Source organism: Colobus angolensis, unplaced genomic scaffold, assembly GCF_000951035.1.
Source record: "Colobus angolensis palliatus isolate OR3802 unplaced genomic scaffold, Cang.pa_1.0 Scaffold8, whole genome shotgun sequence".
NCBI classification, from domain to species: domain Eukaryota; kingdom Metazoa; phylum Chordata; class Mammalia; order Primates; family Cercopithecidae; genus Colobus; species Colobus angolensis.
In genome coordinates this window covers 12,244,525-12,259,594 of record NW_012121820.1, presented here as the reverse complement: position 1 = coordinate 12,259,594, position 15,070 = coordinate 12,244,525, and the positions used below count along the sequence as shown (strand labels likewise).

Here is a 15,070-nt window from a genome sequence, read left to right as displayed (position 1 = left end):
AAAATGAATCTTTCTTCCTACGTCATGAAGTTGTTAAGCTGTAAGCCCACAGCTACAGGCAGCCATGATTCCAGCCTTGAGAAGAATGCATTTGCAAAGGATGGAGTGGCACCCAGACAGGCTCAGGGGGTCACTGGAGACAAACAGCTTTGGTCTCAACTAAACCTCCTGGTTCTGATTCCTTAAGCCACTGAACCTCATTACCATTTTTTTCTAACTTAAGCTAATTTGATTGGGTTTATGTTACTTGTAACCAAGAGAGTTCTGAATAATACAAACGCCTAATACTCCCACCAATTAATGGCACAGGGGCTTGAATCAAAGCAATCTTATTTCTATAATCCTCTTTTTTATTAATAGCTTTCAGCGTTAGACTAACTTGCAAGGAAAAAAAAGGAAGAAATAACATTTTTGAGAGTCAAAGTAACTATTTTTTTATTCAAACTTGATTTTACAATCAAACATATCTCCACTTTAAAGAAAGTACCTACTATGCATTTATGACATGCAAGAAACTCCCAATCAATTATTTCATACATGCAGGACAACTATTAGTTATAACCATCAAAGCTTTTATTCTGTCTTCCACATGGCTTCATCAGCCAAAAAGACTGTGCGCATCTTTACTTTCTGTAGTTTGTCCTAGAAAAAAAATTTTTTTTTTTTTTGCTTTCCAAATAGAAAATTTCATTATAATATGAAAGCACTAGGTAGACAGGATTTCTCAAACTTTCTCTGCAACCATATCTCCAGTTTCTAACCTCCAGGTTTCTTTGCTAGAACTGAGAGTTAGGAAGTGAGTGCTGAATCTGAGTATGAGGAAGAGATCTGGGTACATGTCATGACACTGTACTCCTATGAATCTTTTATGGCTCTGTCCCCATGGATTCCAGGTATTGAAAGCTCTTATCTACTAAGATGCATTAATTCAAAATGATTCATCTTCTCATTTTAAAATTAAAACCTTATTAAATATCCATCAGAGCCTTACAGCAAGAATGAGTTACTACTACAGCCACTGAAAATAGCTCATGATCCCAATAACTACCTCCAAAGACAAGTAGAGACTCAGGAGTCCAGTCCAGGAACCACTACTCCACTCCAGCAACAGTGCTTCAGAGAAGCTTCCAGCACTGACCTTCCTATAGGCTTTGATCCTCTTCCCAGGAGTACAATACTGAAAACATGGATATCACCTTGAAAAAGCTCATTTGCACACTTGATTCAGCTTTTCCATAATGCCCGTATTAATTGAGCCTACAAAGAGAACTGAGTTGCTATCGATTTTTTAAAGATACTAGTTAAAAGAAAAAATACAAAAAAACCCTAATTATTTTGGTACAGATATAATCTGCTGTAGATAAACTGTGAACTAAATCTGCCCTGTCAGTCCCTTTAACCGTATCAACACCTTCAAAAGAGAGATTACAAAGGGCAATATCCTAGTAAAATGGAAACAAAAAGATTACTTCCTCTTAAGATGAAAAAGCAGAGTTTTACCAAGTAATTCTATTAAAAGTAATAAAAGCAATTGAAAATAAAAATTCAGAAAGTATAGAAGAGTTTCAAATAAAAAGTATAATCCATCCTTAGTGCACCAAATCCCCAGAAAGGATCGCTTTTGACTGATGCCTCTCTGATGCGTTCATGCTTCTAGTTCATTATTTATCAACATTAAGCAATGGCTACTGACACCCTGATAGGAAAGTTGATGAATTCAGATCTTATATACCTCTCCGATTCTGTCCCTACTCAGTATTTTCTTTGAACTCTTTTAGTGGAGGCAACCACATTTTAAATTTTCATTAATTCTTTGTTTTTCTGATTGCTCCCCTGTCATGACCCATTCTTGTGTTGCAGACAAAATATCCTCAATTTGAAGAGCTAATTTAAAATATGTTCATTCTTTTCCTTGAATTGTTTCTTCTTATGACAGTTGTTCTTTCATTCTTCCTTTTCCTGCTTTATGCTGCTCGTTTTCCTCTATGGTCCTGTGCTCTTCAGTAGACTGTTCCTATTGAAAATCAACTAGGTTGGTACTACAGGTGCCTGGTGAGGCTCTCCTCTGCTTCCGAGTAAACTGCTTTCTCTATAAGCCTCGCCCCTGAATATGAAGCCTGGCCTAGAACTCTGCACACATGGCAAGACTTGTCAAGTGGCTGTCCCTCCCTCCTCTTTTTAGGGTATGGGCAGGGAAGGGCAGAGAAGTTAGTGCTCTGTGCCCCTTTCTTGTGGGTGTCATTCCATATAGCCCTAGCCCCTTACCCAGGGCAAACTGCCTAATATCCGTAGAGCAATTGCCTGAGTTCATCCTAGAGCTGACAAACCACACAGCCGCTCTGCAGACAGTCCCTTAATCAGCCACCTCCACTTCTGGCCTGCCTCCAATCACTCCTCCAGAGCTGCCTGCTCCATTGCAAGGAGAAAGCACTTCTATCTCTGCTGCAAACATAGTGCCTGCATGAGCTCAAAGCTGGGACTCCCTCCATACCATTTATCCACCAGTATGATATCAGTGGACTTCTTTGTCCAGAAATTCAGTAATAGCTCTCATCTTTGAAAAATTTCTTCCCCTCTGTTCTTCCTATCATTTCAGTAAGATTCGGAGAAGTGAAAATGAAAGCAGGCTGCATGTACCATCTTAAAATCTGGAAGCCCCTAAAAAGAACATTTGTTTAAATGTCTTTTGGTCCTTTTGCTTTAAGTCTTTTCTCATCTATAAATTTCTTTAATAACTGGCTCAATACTCGTCTCTTCCAAGGGACTCCTCAGACCAGAAATGACATACTCCTTATCTTCTAAATCCTTTCAGCTACTCTGTAAGCAGTTATACCAGGTTTTTCATTTGTTTATGTGTCTGCTTGTTTCTTGAACACTTGTCAAGGTTGCTTCTTGTGAAAAGCACCTCAAACTCATAAAGGTACCTCAATGACTGGGCTCACAGATACTTCTGACACCTTGCTTCCTTCACTATTACATTCCCTATAAAAAAAAAACTCATAAACAAAGCAAGACACAGAAGAGGCACTAAAAATATACTGGATAAATGAGTAGGCATTTATCAAGCATTATTATTTAGCAACTGTTCCCTTACAGATTTGGTAAAGGTCTACTATGCACCAGGCCACAAAGTAAGCACTTCTGACGCTCTAAAAAAAACAAAACCAAAAACAAACAAACAAAAAAAACAGAAATAAAGGCTTAGTACAAAGCTTCCAAGGTGGGTCTCTGACATTACCACTTAGATTTCTTCCCTGGTTAACAACACAAAGTCCAATGGGTTCCAAGCTCAGGGTCTCTACTGAGGGCTCATACACACCTTTATGTCTTCTTTATTCTAATAAATGGTCACAATGTAAAAACAGGTCTCCCAACAGAAAGAACCCCATTAATGTAATCTCTTGAACCTGAAATGAGCCTCAATAAAGATCTCTCTAAACAGAGATAGCTGATTGACCTTCAAATAAATGAGAAAGAGCCACCAGTCCCTGTGAGAAAGAAAGCTAGCTGTTTTACTACTCTTCCTGCACCACACAGTTATCAGCTGACTCAGCGGCAACCACGTAGCTCAGATGGTTATATAATCAGAAGGCCTGGGGTTGAACACTTCCCAGAAGTAGTCATCACAGATGAAAGCAAAAAAAAGGTAAGATGCTAGATTTGGGAGAAAAATCTGCTCTGGGTTGACAAACCAAACAAATGGGGATGAAAAACTGAAACTGGGGCTGATCACACCAACCACTTCTTTTCCTCTTTTTGCTTTTTCATTCCTAGCAGATGTTACATATAAAAACTTACACAGGCTCCATTTTCCTGTGATCTTTCACCTGGGAAACATGTTTCTCAAAGGATAATCTAAGACTCAGCCACACTCTAATTACCTGGGAGAATTCTGAACTGCAGATTCCTGGGTTCCACCCCAGACCTAATAAATCATTCTCTCTGGGGAATCCACTTTTCTAACAAGCTCTTCAGGTAGTTCCCTAGGCACAGCAAAGTCTAAGGACCAGAGATCCAGGTAGACAGACCTCCACTTGGGCCAGCACACTAATTTCTTGACTTGCAAGAAAGAATATGAACCATTCTGGTATGTGTGGAAATCCCAAAGCTTATACTCTGCCCTCACCGACAACATGAACACCAAAACTCAAGACCCTAGCTTTTAAAAGCAACACTCAGGCTGGGCACCATGGCTCATGCCTGTAATCCCAGCACTTTAAGAGGTCAGGCAAGTGAATCACTTGAGGACAGGAGTTTGAGACCAGCCTGGCCAACATAGCAAACTCCCATCTCTACTAAAAATACAAAAAATAAGCTGGGTATGGTTGTACACACCTGCAATCCCAGCTACTCGGGAGGCTGAAGCAGGAGAATCGCTTGAACCTGGAGGCAGAGATTTCAGTGAGCCGAGATCGCGCCACTGCACTTCAGCCTGGGCGAGAGAGCGAGATTCCGTCCCCCCCAAAAAATGAAATCCACAGGCATGTAGAAGCATTAGATGCAAAAACTGTTGTTGAGCACAGAATCCACTGCATAACAGTTCTTGCTATAATCTGAATTTGTCCCCCAAAATTCCTGTGTTGGAAACCTCATCTCCAATGCAGTGGTGTCGGGAGTTGGGGTGTAATAAGAGGAGATCAGGTCAGGTGGCTCTGGCCTCATGAATGGATGAATACTGTTATCACAGGAGTGGATTATCTCAAGAGTAGCCCTCTCTCGTTCTCTTTAGAGTAACATTTCATCCTCTTTTGCTCCTCTGCCTTTGACCACAGGATAAGGAGCAGCACACAGGTCCTCCCCAGATTCCAGCGCCATAGTGTTGGACTTCCCAGTCTCCAGAATAGTGAGCCAAATAAATTTCTGCTCACTATACATTATCCAGTCTGTGTATTCTGTTATAGCAACATAAAATGAACTATAACAGTTCCCTAATATGACATTTTTTTCTCAAATGGTAAAAACTTAGCTTCTCTGAGAAACTGTCATGTTGCTTTTCTAAGACCGAAACATTATATTCAATATAATGAACAATTTTGGGAACAATATATTCCCAAAGCCCTTATTAACATTTCATGACCCTACATTATCTGACCCCTGCCTCTCTGATCCCCTCCTCCAGCTATACTGGCCATGTACAGGTATGTATGCATAGGTATGTGTATATGTTTGTATGTATACACACACACATGTACCTCTGTGTATACCTTCTTAGGCAAGTGGCTCCAATCCTCTCTGGAATAAGGCACTATAATTTTAAAAACAGTATAAGCATGTAAACTATACCAAATGAAATTTTAATTTCAGAGTCAGGAAAATGACAGAGCCTAACTTGGCTTCCTGAAGGAGCTTTCTTTGTTGCTTAAGTTTTACACAATAAAGGAATGAACTAAACTCATACTCAAAAATAATTTAGAGAAGCCAGGTTTAGTGATATATATCCGTAATCCCAGCTATTTGGAAGACCTCATCTCTAATAATGATAATAATAATAATAATAATAATAATTTGGAGGGAAGAGACACTAGTTTCAATTGAAACTTCTCCTATTTAAGAATTTTAGGCTTTTATCTCTCAAGCAATAAATGAATACTGATCACTATTAATATCATCCTTGAAAAGGAAAATTTGCTAGACTCTACCTATCACCTGTTTAGAACAGACATGTTCAATAATCTGTTTGTTGCCTCTCAAAGTTTGCAAACATAAACAGCAAAGGAAACAGTTGAAGACATTTAGTCCTTGAAAGGATACCATGAAGTATGCAAACTGAAATTCTATAGAAGAGGGACCATTTCCTACAAACAAAAACCAATTTCTCTGACACTGAAATCTCCCCACGTCCATTTCTTATCTTCCTTAGCAAAACATAAAGACACATAGCTAAGGGGAGAAAAGTCGGTTTTACAATCAGGTGAACGTGGAGTCAAATCCCAAGGATGGTGCTCACTAGTTTTGTGCCTTGGACAAGTTACTTAACTTTTTGAACTTTCATTCAATTATAAAATGGATATATTACCTACTGTTATATAACAATGGGAGTTATAAGACACCTTATACAGGTCTTATTTTCAAGGAGAAGAGCTCTATCCATTCATTCTTGGAATACATTTATATCTATATATATAGAGAGATATATATAGATATAGATATAGATATAGATATAGATATAGATATAGATATAGATATAGAGAGAGATATCATGTGTGAACCTGACAAACCTCTCTGGTGACCAGGCCCAGGAACATAAAAAGGCACAAGGCAAGTTGATCCTGACCTCAGATACTTAACTTTTGTTGAGGAAAACAAGTCACACATACCTGAAAACCATAATTAATGATGGGGAAAGTAGCCTGTTTTAGAGGCAAGCATACAAAACTGGGAATCAGGCCTGAGTTTATAACACACATCTGTGAATGACCTTAGACAAGTCACTTCTCTGTGGGTCTCCGTTTCCCTGGCTGCGGCCCTACAACAGGACTGAACTAAGTATCTTTTAGCCTTCCGAGGTCTACGGTTATGATTTATAATGAAAAGTGAGGCTCCAAATGCTATGGAAGTTCAGAGGGGACACACGGGTACGCTGGTTTGGGGAAACTCTGATATATATATATCTGTACTGATATACAGCTGAACTCTGATATATATCTGAACTTAGACTTGCACTCAGACCCGAAGAATGGAAAGGACTTGGGATACCGAGAGAATAAGAGCTGGGGAAATACCCAGAGCAATCCAAAGGAGAAGTGGGTCAAGGACCTTTAAGAGCTAATGAGATTAATTGAGTTGGCGAGGTACAGTGCCAGAGATGGAAAGGGAGGGAGACATCAGACCCCAGAGGGTCTGAATAACAGAGGAAGGAGTCTGGATTTTGTCCTGGAGGCAACAGGAGCAATCAGGGGGCAACAAGAACAATCAGAAGATTCTAAGCGGTTATAAATTGCTGAGGGAATCCCATTTCCCTGTCTCCATGTTTTCATGAGGAAAAGCATATTTTATTCCCAAGGACTGAAAAACACTGGAAATATATTTTCCACCTTTCTTCAAATTTATCTCACTTCCCCGATTGGGGAAATACCCAAATAGCAAGACTGGAAGAAGGAATGGAGCACACATGGCCCAGGACCGCCACCTCTGCTTCCGAGTGCCTGCAGTGCTGGCAGATAAACTCAACTGAGGGAGGAACAACAAGTCTGATGGTGGCCACAAGCTAATCAATGTTCTTCAATCCAGTTTACCAATAATAGAGCTGATAAATGAATGCCCATTTCTACTGACTATTTATCAACTGATTCAGAATTGAAAAGGGAGAAAAGGCGATTTGATTTACCACCACCACCACCACCACTGTTGCCAACATAAATAAAGGGGCCAACAGCAGTGCTTCAGAAAGACTAGCCAGGTGGCAGCCGGCAAGATAGACTGAAGGAGGAAAAGGCCAGAAACCCATAAATCAGTTGTGGAGCTCCTACAGTAATCCTACAGTAATCCAAGCATTAAGTGAATCATTTATAACCATCAAGTATTATCCAGGGTCTAATCGATATCTGCTTAAATCAAAACATGTACTTGAGCCAATCTGCAAGAGTAAATCAAAGAGAACAAAAACCTAAGGCTTAATTACTAACATATGCATATATATATGTACGTGTGTGAATATATATATGTATTTTTAAATCAATTAACATGTTTCATATCTAAAACTGCTTCTGCCTACCAGTAGGATCACTAATTAAAGGAACCAAAACAATTTTATAAAGATATAAAAGAGAAGTGATCAACTAGTCCAGAACCCTGGAGTACACAGAAGACTTCTATTATGTTACAGATCGATATAATACAGCTCCAAAATAAAGAGAGAGAAAGCTCATGTAACTTGTCCACATTTTTAAAGAGATGATCATTTCTGTCAACCTCCTCTAACAGGATGTCTCTTGGACTTCCTTTTTTTTTTTTGAGACAGAGTCTCGCTCTGTTGCCCAGGCGGGAGTGCAGTGGCCGGATCTCAGCTCACTGCAAGCTCCGCCTCCCGGGTTTACGCCATTCTCCTGCCTCAGCCTCCGGAGTAGCTGGGACTACAGGCGCCCGCTACCTCGCCCGGCTAGTTTTTTGTATTTTTCAGTAGAGACGGGGTTTCACCGTGTTAGTCAGGATGGTCTCGATCTCCTGACCTCGCGATCCGCCCGTCTCGGCCTCCCAAAGTGCTGGGATTACAGGCTTGAGCCACCGCGCCCGGCCGTCTCTTGGACTTCTAAACCTCAAAAGGTTCTGCTGTTTTCTAAGTTAGCAGCCTTTGAAAACACTACCAAGCACTTCTCCAAGTCACTTATATTTCATACAGCCTAATTAGATCAAATCAAGTTGTTAGTATTGCTACATTTATATAACAAAGCCTGTACATTTTCACTAGTCAGAATCCTGATTTTGCCTACACATTTGGCATCCAACACTTAGTTAAATGCCTCCTTATTCCCCCAAAATGGAATTTATGACAATGTTTGCATACTCATCACTTTGTTTCAGACCTCATACAATGTAAACATGAATTCCTTAAAAAATGAAGTTGTTAAAATTGTAAACATCAGAAACCAGAGGCTAAGTGGGCTCAGACACCTATGGCTTTCTAATGTCTTCTAGATACAAACCAAGACTCCTTATTAGGGCTATAAAACCCTCCTCTAATTATCCTAAATTCTCAAACACAATCTTTATTCCTTATTATTCTCTGTAACAATAATAATAATAAAAAGTCGCCACACTAGCTCATGTCCGATCCTCCTTCTTTATATATGCTATTACCCCAAAGTACCACTTCAGCTCCTCCAAAGTAATCTGGAGATGAAAATTATTTGCAGAGGCCGAACAGTCACTCACTCTGCTACTCCATCCACACACTGGAGATTAGAGTATGCTCACTAGGTTCACTAAGAAACAAATCCTGTAGGGTTTTAGTTAGGCAGAATCCTGAGTTTTGTCTACCTCTCTCTTGACCTTCTGTAAGGTATTTTACAGGCATTTTCTGTAATCTACATTCCTGGGATCCCACCCAAGTTTCTTTGGTGGAAGAACGATGAAATCCTCTGCCAGACAGAAGGGAGTGAATATTGTGAGGTAAATTTTTAATTTGGATTAAGAAACCATCCATCTGGTCCCACCAAACTGTCCTTCTGAAAAAGAAGTGAACCATATAGTAAACTCCAGGTTGCAAGACACACCACTTAAAATGCATTCTTAAAATTACCTCCTTCATGCCTGACCAACACAGGTGTGACAGCCCCATTACTTTATGTTTTGTTAGTATCCACATCAGTCTCTCTGTTTTTTATGAGTGCTCTTGGTCTAAAATAATAGATACATAGATAAATGTAACTAACCTTCCTCTGCACTTAGATTTTAGACATGTAAATTCCTTAACATAGGAGTCATATATTTGGTGTTTCCTCAAAATTCTAAATATAAACTTCTGCACTAGGAATTTAGAAACAAAATGAGAAATATCATATTTGTATATGATGACAGATATTGAGTTCCCTGCACGAGGAATGCATTTGCTATCTTGATAGGATCTATACAGTAATTCTGTACCTATGCACTCTGGTCTCGCTGTAAGTCATTACGGTCTGCTCTGGTCTCATTTACTCAGCATTTCCTAAGCACTTGTCAATGTGTCAGGCACTGTGCTAGACACTGAACTAGATAAACAGATCAGGAATGGTCCTGCACTCAGAGCTTGGAACCTAGGGGAAGCTAGTCAGTCCTTAACTATCTGGAACTCTGTGCTCTCTTAGGCTTCCTGCACGACTGATTCCCGTGACTGTGCATCCTCCGCTCAGCAGCTCCTCTGCCACTCTACACCACTGCTGTTCCAAAAATCACTGCCCTCTGTATCACACCTGCGATATTACTTCCCTTACACCCTGTGCATGTTAACATTTTAATTCTTTTTTGTCCAAAAGGAATGGCAAGAAACTGCATGGCCAGTATTAATTAAGGTTATCTTTCTCTCATTAGGAGGTAAGAAAGGTGGTTCATTTTTGGCTGAAAGCTAATATGGACACAAAGAACACATAAACATGGATATAGGGGGCACATCTACACATCTGGCAGGATACCAGCTAGCAACTAAAGAATGCTAAGTACTAAGACCGAAAAGAATGGCTAGGGTCTGAAGGGGGTGGGGAATTCTTGGGAGTATCCTAAAAACACAAATGTCTTTTTTGAAACGCCGCGACTTCAGAAATGCAGTGAGAAAACAGCAACCTTCAAGGACAGTCCCTTGCATTAGCACCAAGGGGTTATCCCTGCTCCCCATCCTATATAGGTGAGATATGAAGCTTAGGCCCACAGGAGTGCAGCAAGGTTGTGCCCAGGGGCTTGGGCCAATGCCAAAGGCAAATCATTCTGCACTGGCACAGGCAAGTGCTCAGAGAAGGAAGAAAGGAATGTACCTGGCCTTCCTGGACTTCGTCCTGGCTGCAGGGTCAGTGCAGCTCCTCTTCTCTTTGGCCTCCTTGGTGCCTGAGGCCTCCCGGGGCTTCCGTGCCTTCTTCACCCCATCTTTTTGCTTCGGCTCCTTGTGCTCCTTGGCCTTCTTCGGCTCCTTGGCCTTCCTGGGTTCCTTTGGCTCTTTCGGTTCTCGTTTCCTCTTTGGCTTGGGCTCTCTGTCCTTGCTTCCCTTTGCTGCACCCTCTTGGTCTCCTGGCTCCTTTTTCTTCCGTTTCTTCTTCACTCCAGTACCTCCTCCTCCACTGTCCTCCATCCCATTATGGGATGTCATTTTCCTAGGAAAAAGGGTAGCAGCTTCCTCTTCAGCAGTATATAGGTCCTTCTGTGGCAGACAGTGACTAGCAACATCTTCAATTTTCTCTTCTTGATCAGTGCTGCAGTCAAATGGGGATGGAGATTTGTAGTCAAAATTGACAGAGGCATCAGACATTGGGGAGTGATTCAAAACCTTTAAATTTGACAACTGTAAAAGAAAGAGAAACAAGCATATTACCCTTCCAGTGCTTGCTTCATACAAAGAGACTTACCCAGTTTGAATACATGGATTTACTCAACAAAGATTTACTGAGTTCCCACTCTCTGTTAGTTCCTATTGTGCTAGGCCTTGGAGACAGAGTGGCAAACAGGACATACACGGCCTTTAAACTTGGGGAGCTGTGCCAACGTGTTGTTAGCATACTAAATCAGGATCATTCAAAGATACACCTTTAACTAAAAATTATGCTGTTCTGTATGATCATCTAATCTAGCCACCAGATTGAGCACCAAATAACCTTTGGCCACTTGCAGAAACCAAACTACCTGTATAGGAGGAAGTTTTATTGTGATAGATGCCATTAGAAAGGATGTGTCACAGGTGCTGAAGGCATCCCTAAAATGGAAGTTGCAAAGCTGTTTTTGAGCACCAACAAACAAAAGTACAGCCCCCCAAAGTGACCACTTTTTAAGAAAACATCCCTTTGGGTATAGAAGTTATATCTCATTCTTCCAGGTCTGGTGTTGCAAAAAAATACTTACAATTTCATAACAAAGCTAAGGTTGGTGATAATCGGTAACAATGTGGGTGTTAGTTTCAAGGAACAGCACCTTCTCCTTGGTCTGGAACAAAGAAATAACTTAAGGAGAGCCTGGGAGGGACAAGCAGGCTTTCTAGGAAGACAGTTACAATCATCTTTGCATGATGGCTTAGAAACAGCACCATTTGTGAGGAACCTGTTCTCTTTACAAGAGGCCCAGCATGTGCTGAAGGGCACAGACAGTTGCCCAGGTGGCATGGTTTCCCTTCAGTATGCCGGTTATCCATTCTGTGCTCAGACTTCCTGGCCCACCCTGGTAGTTACAGAGACTGTAACATTCAGCTGCGTATTTCCCCTTCTGTTTTTTCCAGTTTCTTTCCCTAGTCCAATGCTCCCAAACATAACACTGAGAATCCCAGGAGAAAAAGATGAAAGAAAAGAAAGATTTGGGGTGGGGAGGGGAAGAGCTCTTTATCATATCAATACAGTCCAGCCTCATAAGCCTAAATACAAAGGGAACTGGTCATTCCGGCAGGACTCACTACTTAAAAAAAAAAGAAAATAATTCAGTTTATGATCTCATTACTGATTAAGCACTTGAGATGGCTTGGGAAAGGAGCTAAGTGGACAAAAGGAATTTAAAATCAAATGCAAAAATAAAAAATGGTTAAGGTGGTCAATTTTCTATCATATGCTTTTTACTACAATTTTAAAAACTGTTTTAATGGAATAAAAGGCAAGAAGAAATCTAGCAGTGAGGTGATAGGTATCCAGGTGAAGCTCAGCTCCTGTGAAGTGCAGAGCTGTCCTCGGGAGATTCTTGAATTCTGTGCCAAGGACAGCTGGCCCTCAAGGAACAAGTTTTTGCTGAGCATGCAAGGGTGTACAGACTGAAAAAGGACGACTCACAGGTTTCTTAGGCTTTCAAAGATAACATAAAAGATCTACTCCCACTGAGGCAGCTCTCTGAAGGTCAGAGAGAGACCCTGTCTTTTCAGCTCATATCTCACATCCAGGTCTCTTTTCTGAAGGACAGGGGTCCCCAAATAAGCTAGAAGCAGGTGGCAGTAAGGGGGTATTCAATCCTTAGGCAATAGCAAGAGCAGCAGCTAACGTTTATTGAAAACATGCCATATGGGTACACTAGGGCTTGTTTCATGACCTCTAAATCTTTATAACAATCCCACAGGGTCAATAAAAAGATGCCGGTTTTGTACACAGAGAAATGGAAGGTTAGTGATGTTAACTAGTGTGCCCAAGGCCAACGGCTACTGAGTGTAGGAGTTTAGATTTGAACTATCCATCTGGCCAAAGCTAACACTCATTTCATTGAGCATTGTATGACCTCCCAGGGAACTACAATGATTGCTAGGCCATGAGACCAGCATGATGAAACTTGGTTAGAAATGTTAAATGCAGCCAGGCATGGTGGTTCGCACCTGTAATACTAGCACTTTGTGAGGCTGAGGTGGGAGAACCGCTTGAGGTCAGGAGTTAGAGACCAGCCTGGGTAACACAGCAAGACCCTATCTCTACCAAAAAAAAAATTTTAAAACATTTGCCAGCAGTGGTGGTGCACACCTGTAGTCCTAGCTACATATGAGGCTGAGGCAGGAGGATCACTTGAGCCCAGGAGTTTGAAGTTACAATGAGCTATGATTGTGCCACTGCACTCCAGCCTGGGCAACAGAACAAGACTCTATCTTTTAAAAATAAAAATAAAAGTTAAATGTGATGGCATATGCAATCACTTTGGGAAAGGTCATGCAGTTGTTGATGAAAAAGCAGATACTAGTAATAAAATATATAAAATTATAATTGAAAAGTCTACCAGAAATGTTTGTATTTTTAAGGCACCTTGTTGGGAGCTATGAAAATATATTTGCTGAAGATTAAAAAATATTAGACAAAAAATAATTTCTTTCATGTGTCGCAAGGTCAGTGGGGGGAGAGGCAAAGAGCCTAAATAAAAGCTTTGTTTCAGCTTCTACCAAGGGCATTAAAGTACCACTTTGAAACTGGCCCTAAAACGAACAGGGTGGAGATGCTGGGCCACAAGGTGCCAAAAATATTTTACAAATTATAACAACAATTTAAATAGAGACAAGAAGCTAGGAAAACAAGAATGAAATGGAGAGGGTCCGCAGGTAACACATGCAGCAATGCTAGCTCAAAAACTGCACTGTTAGTAAAAAACCTGTTTCTGTGATTCAAAATTATCAATCCACAATATTCCTGCAAAAGACACTTAAAGACATGAATCTAGATAAACCAGATCACAGGTCAGTTGAAAAGGAGTTAGGAACTAATGAAAAAGTTACGGCCCTGGGCAGTGGTTCCCAGAGGTCCACAGACAAACCTTTAACAATTATTCAAGAACTTAAAAGTCAAAACAGATTCTAATTAAGAAAATCATCCAGAAAAACGAGTGTATCTGTTACATAATCTTCTTCATCAGTTATAACCATTTCCACACCTTTTCAACAGAAGGCCTTGAAATAATATGCTAAAACTCAGGCAGCAAAAACCAGTAAATTTCAGTACATCAGGTTAAAAAAAAATTAAACAAGCATATTTCACTGTATTTTTTTGTTTTGGGTCAGGAAACACAGATTTCTATCTGTAAGGAATCCATACATGGGTACCTGACGTTCATTGCCTGTAAGCTGCTTCCAAGCTAGTCTTGTTCTCTATCCAAGTTCCCAAGGGATAGAGAGAGACAGCTTTTCATTCTTATTCATATAAACAGTATTTACTGGCCATTTAAATGTTTCTTCAAATATTGGCATGGCAAACAGGTATATATAGAGACGGAATGTTGAAAGGGAAGATACTCTCCAAGTTGTGATGACATTTCCTGCTCCCAAATTTAAGATGATTCTTTCTTTGAAAGAAAAATTAAATAAAGTGATAATATAATACTATTAGACTTCCCTCAATTTTTCCTAAAAATTATGCATATTTTATGGGAAATACAGTAATTAAGGAATTTAAATATTTTTCGTTTAAAACTTTAATACACTTATTAAAATAAATAACTTTTGCACGTTAAAGAACATTATCAAGAATGTACAGTCTGCCCTTTAAATCCATAGGTTCTGCATCTATGCAGGCAACCAACTGAGGATTGAAAATATTTGAAAACAAACAATTAAAAATGACAATACAATAAAAATACATATTTAAAAACAATATACTACAACAACTATTTATGTGGCATTTGTGTTATGTTAGGTATTATAAGTAACCTAGAGATGATGTAAAGTGTACGAGAAGATGTGTATGGGTTATATACAAATACTACACCATTTTAAATAAGGGACTTGAGCATCCTCAGATTTTGGTATTCACGGAAGGCATTAGAACAATCCCCCATGGACGCTGAGGAACAACTGCAAAAAGAAAATCACCAGAATCGGTGAAAGTATTTGCAAATCATTTATTGGATAAAGGTCTAGTGTCTAGAATATATAAAGAATTCTTACAATTCTTTTATTTATTTATTTATTTTTTATTATACTTTAAGTTCTAGGGTACATGTGCATAACGTG

The 15,070-nt window shown here is 39.9% G+C and overlaps 1 protein-coding gene across 1 annotated transcript in view; it reads right to left on the bottom strand.

The window, feature by feature from the left end:
• CHD6 (chromodomain helicase DNA binding protein 6) overlaps nt 1-15,070 on the bottom strand; it is a 219,429-nt gene that overhangs the window by 122,642 nt on the left and 81,717 nt on the right. The window contains exon 3 of the mRNA XM_011929036.1: nt 10,446-10,966. Within this exon, the coding sequence (XP_011784426.1) occupies nt 10,446-10,966 (521 nt within the window). The remainder of the gene's footprint in view (nt 1-10,445; nt 10,967-15,070) is intronic.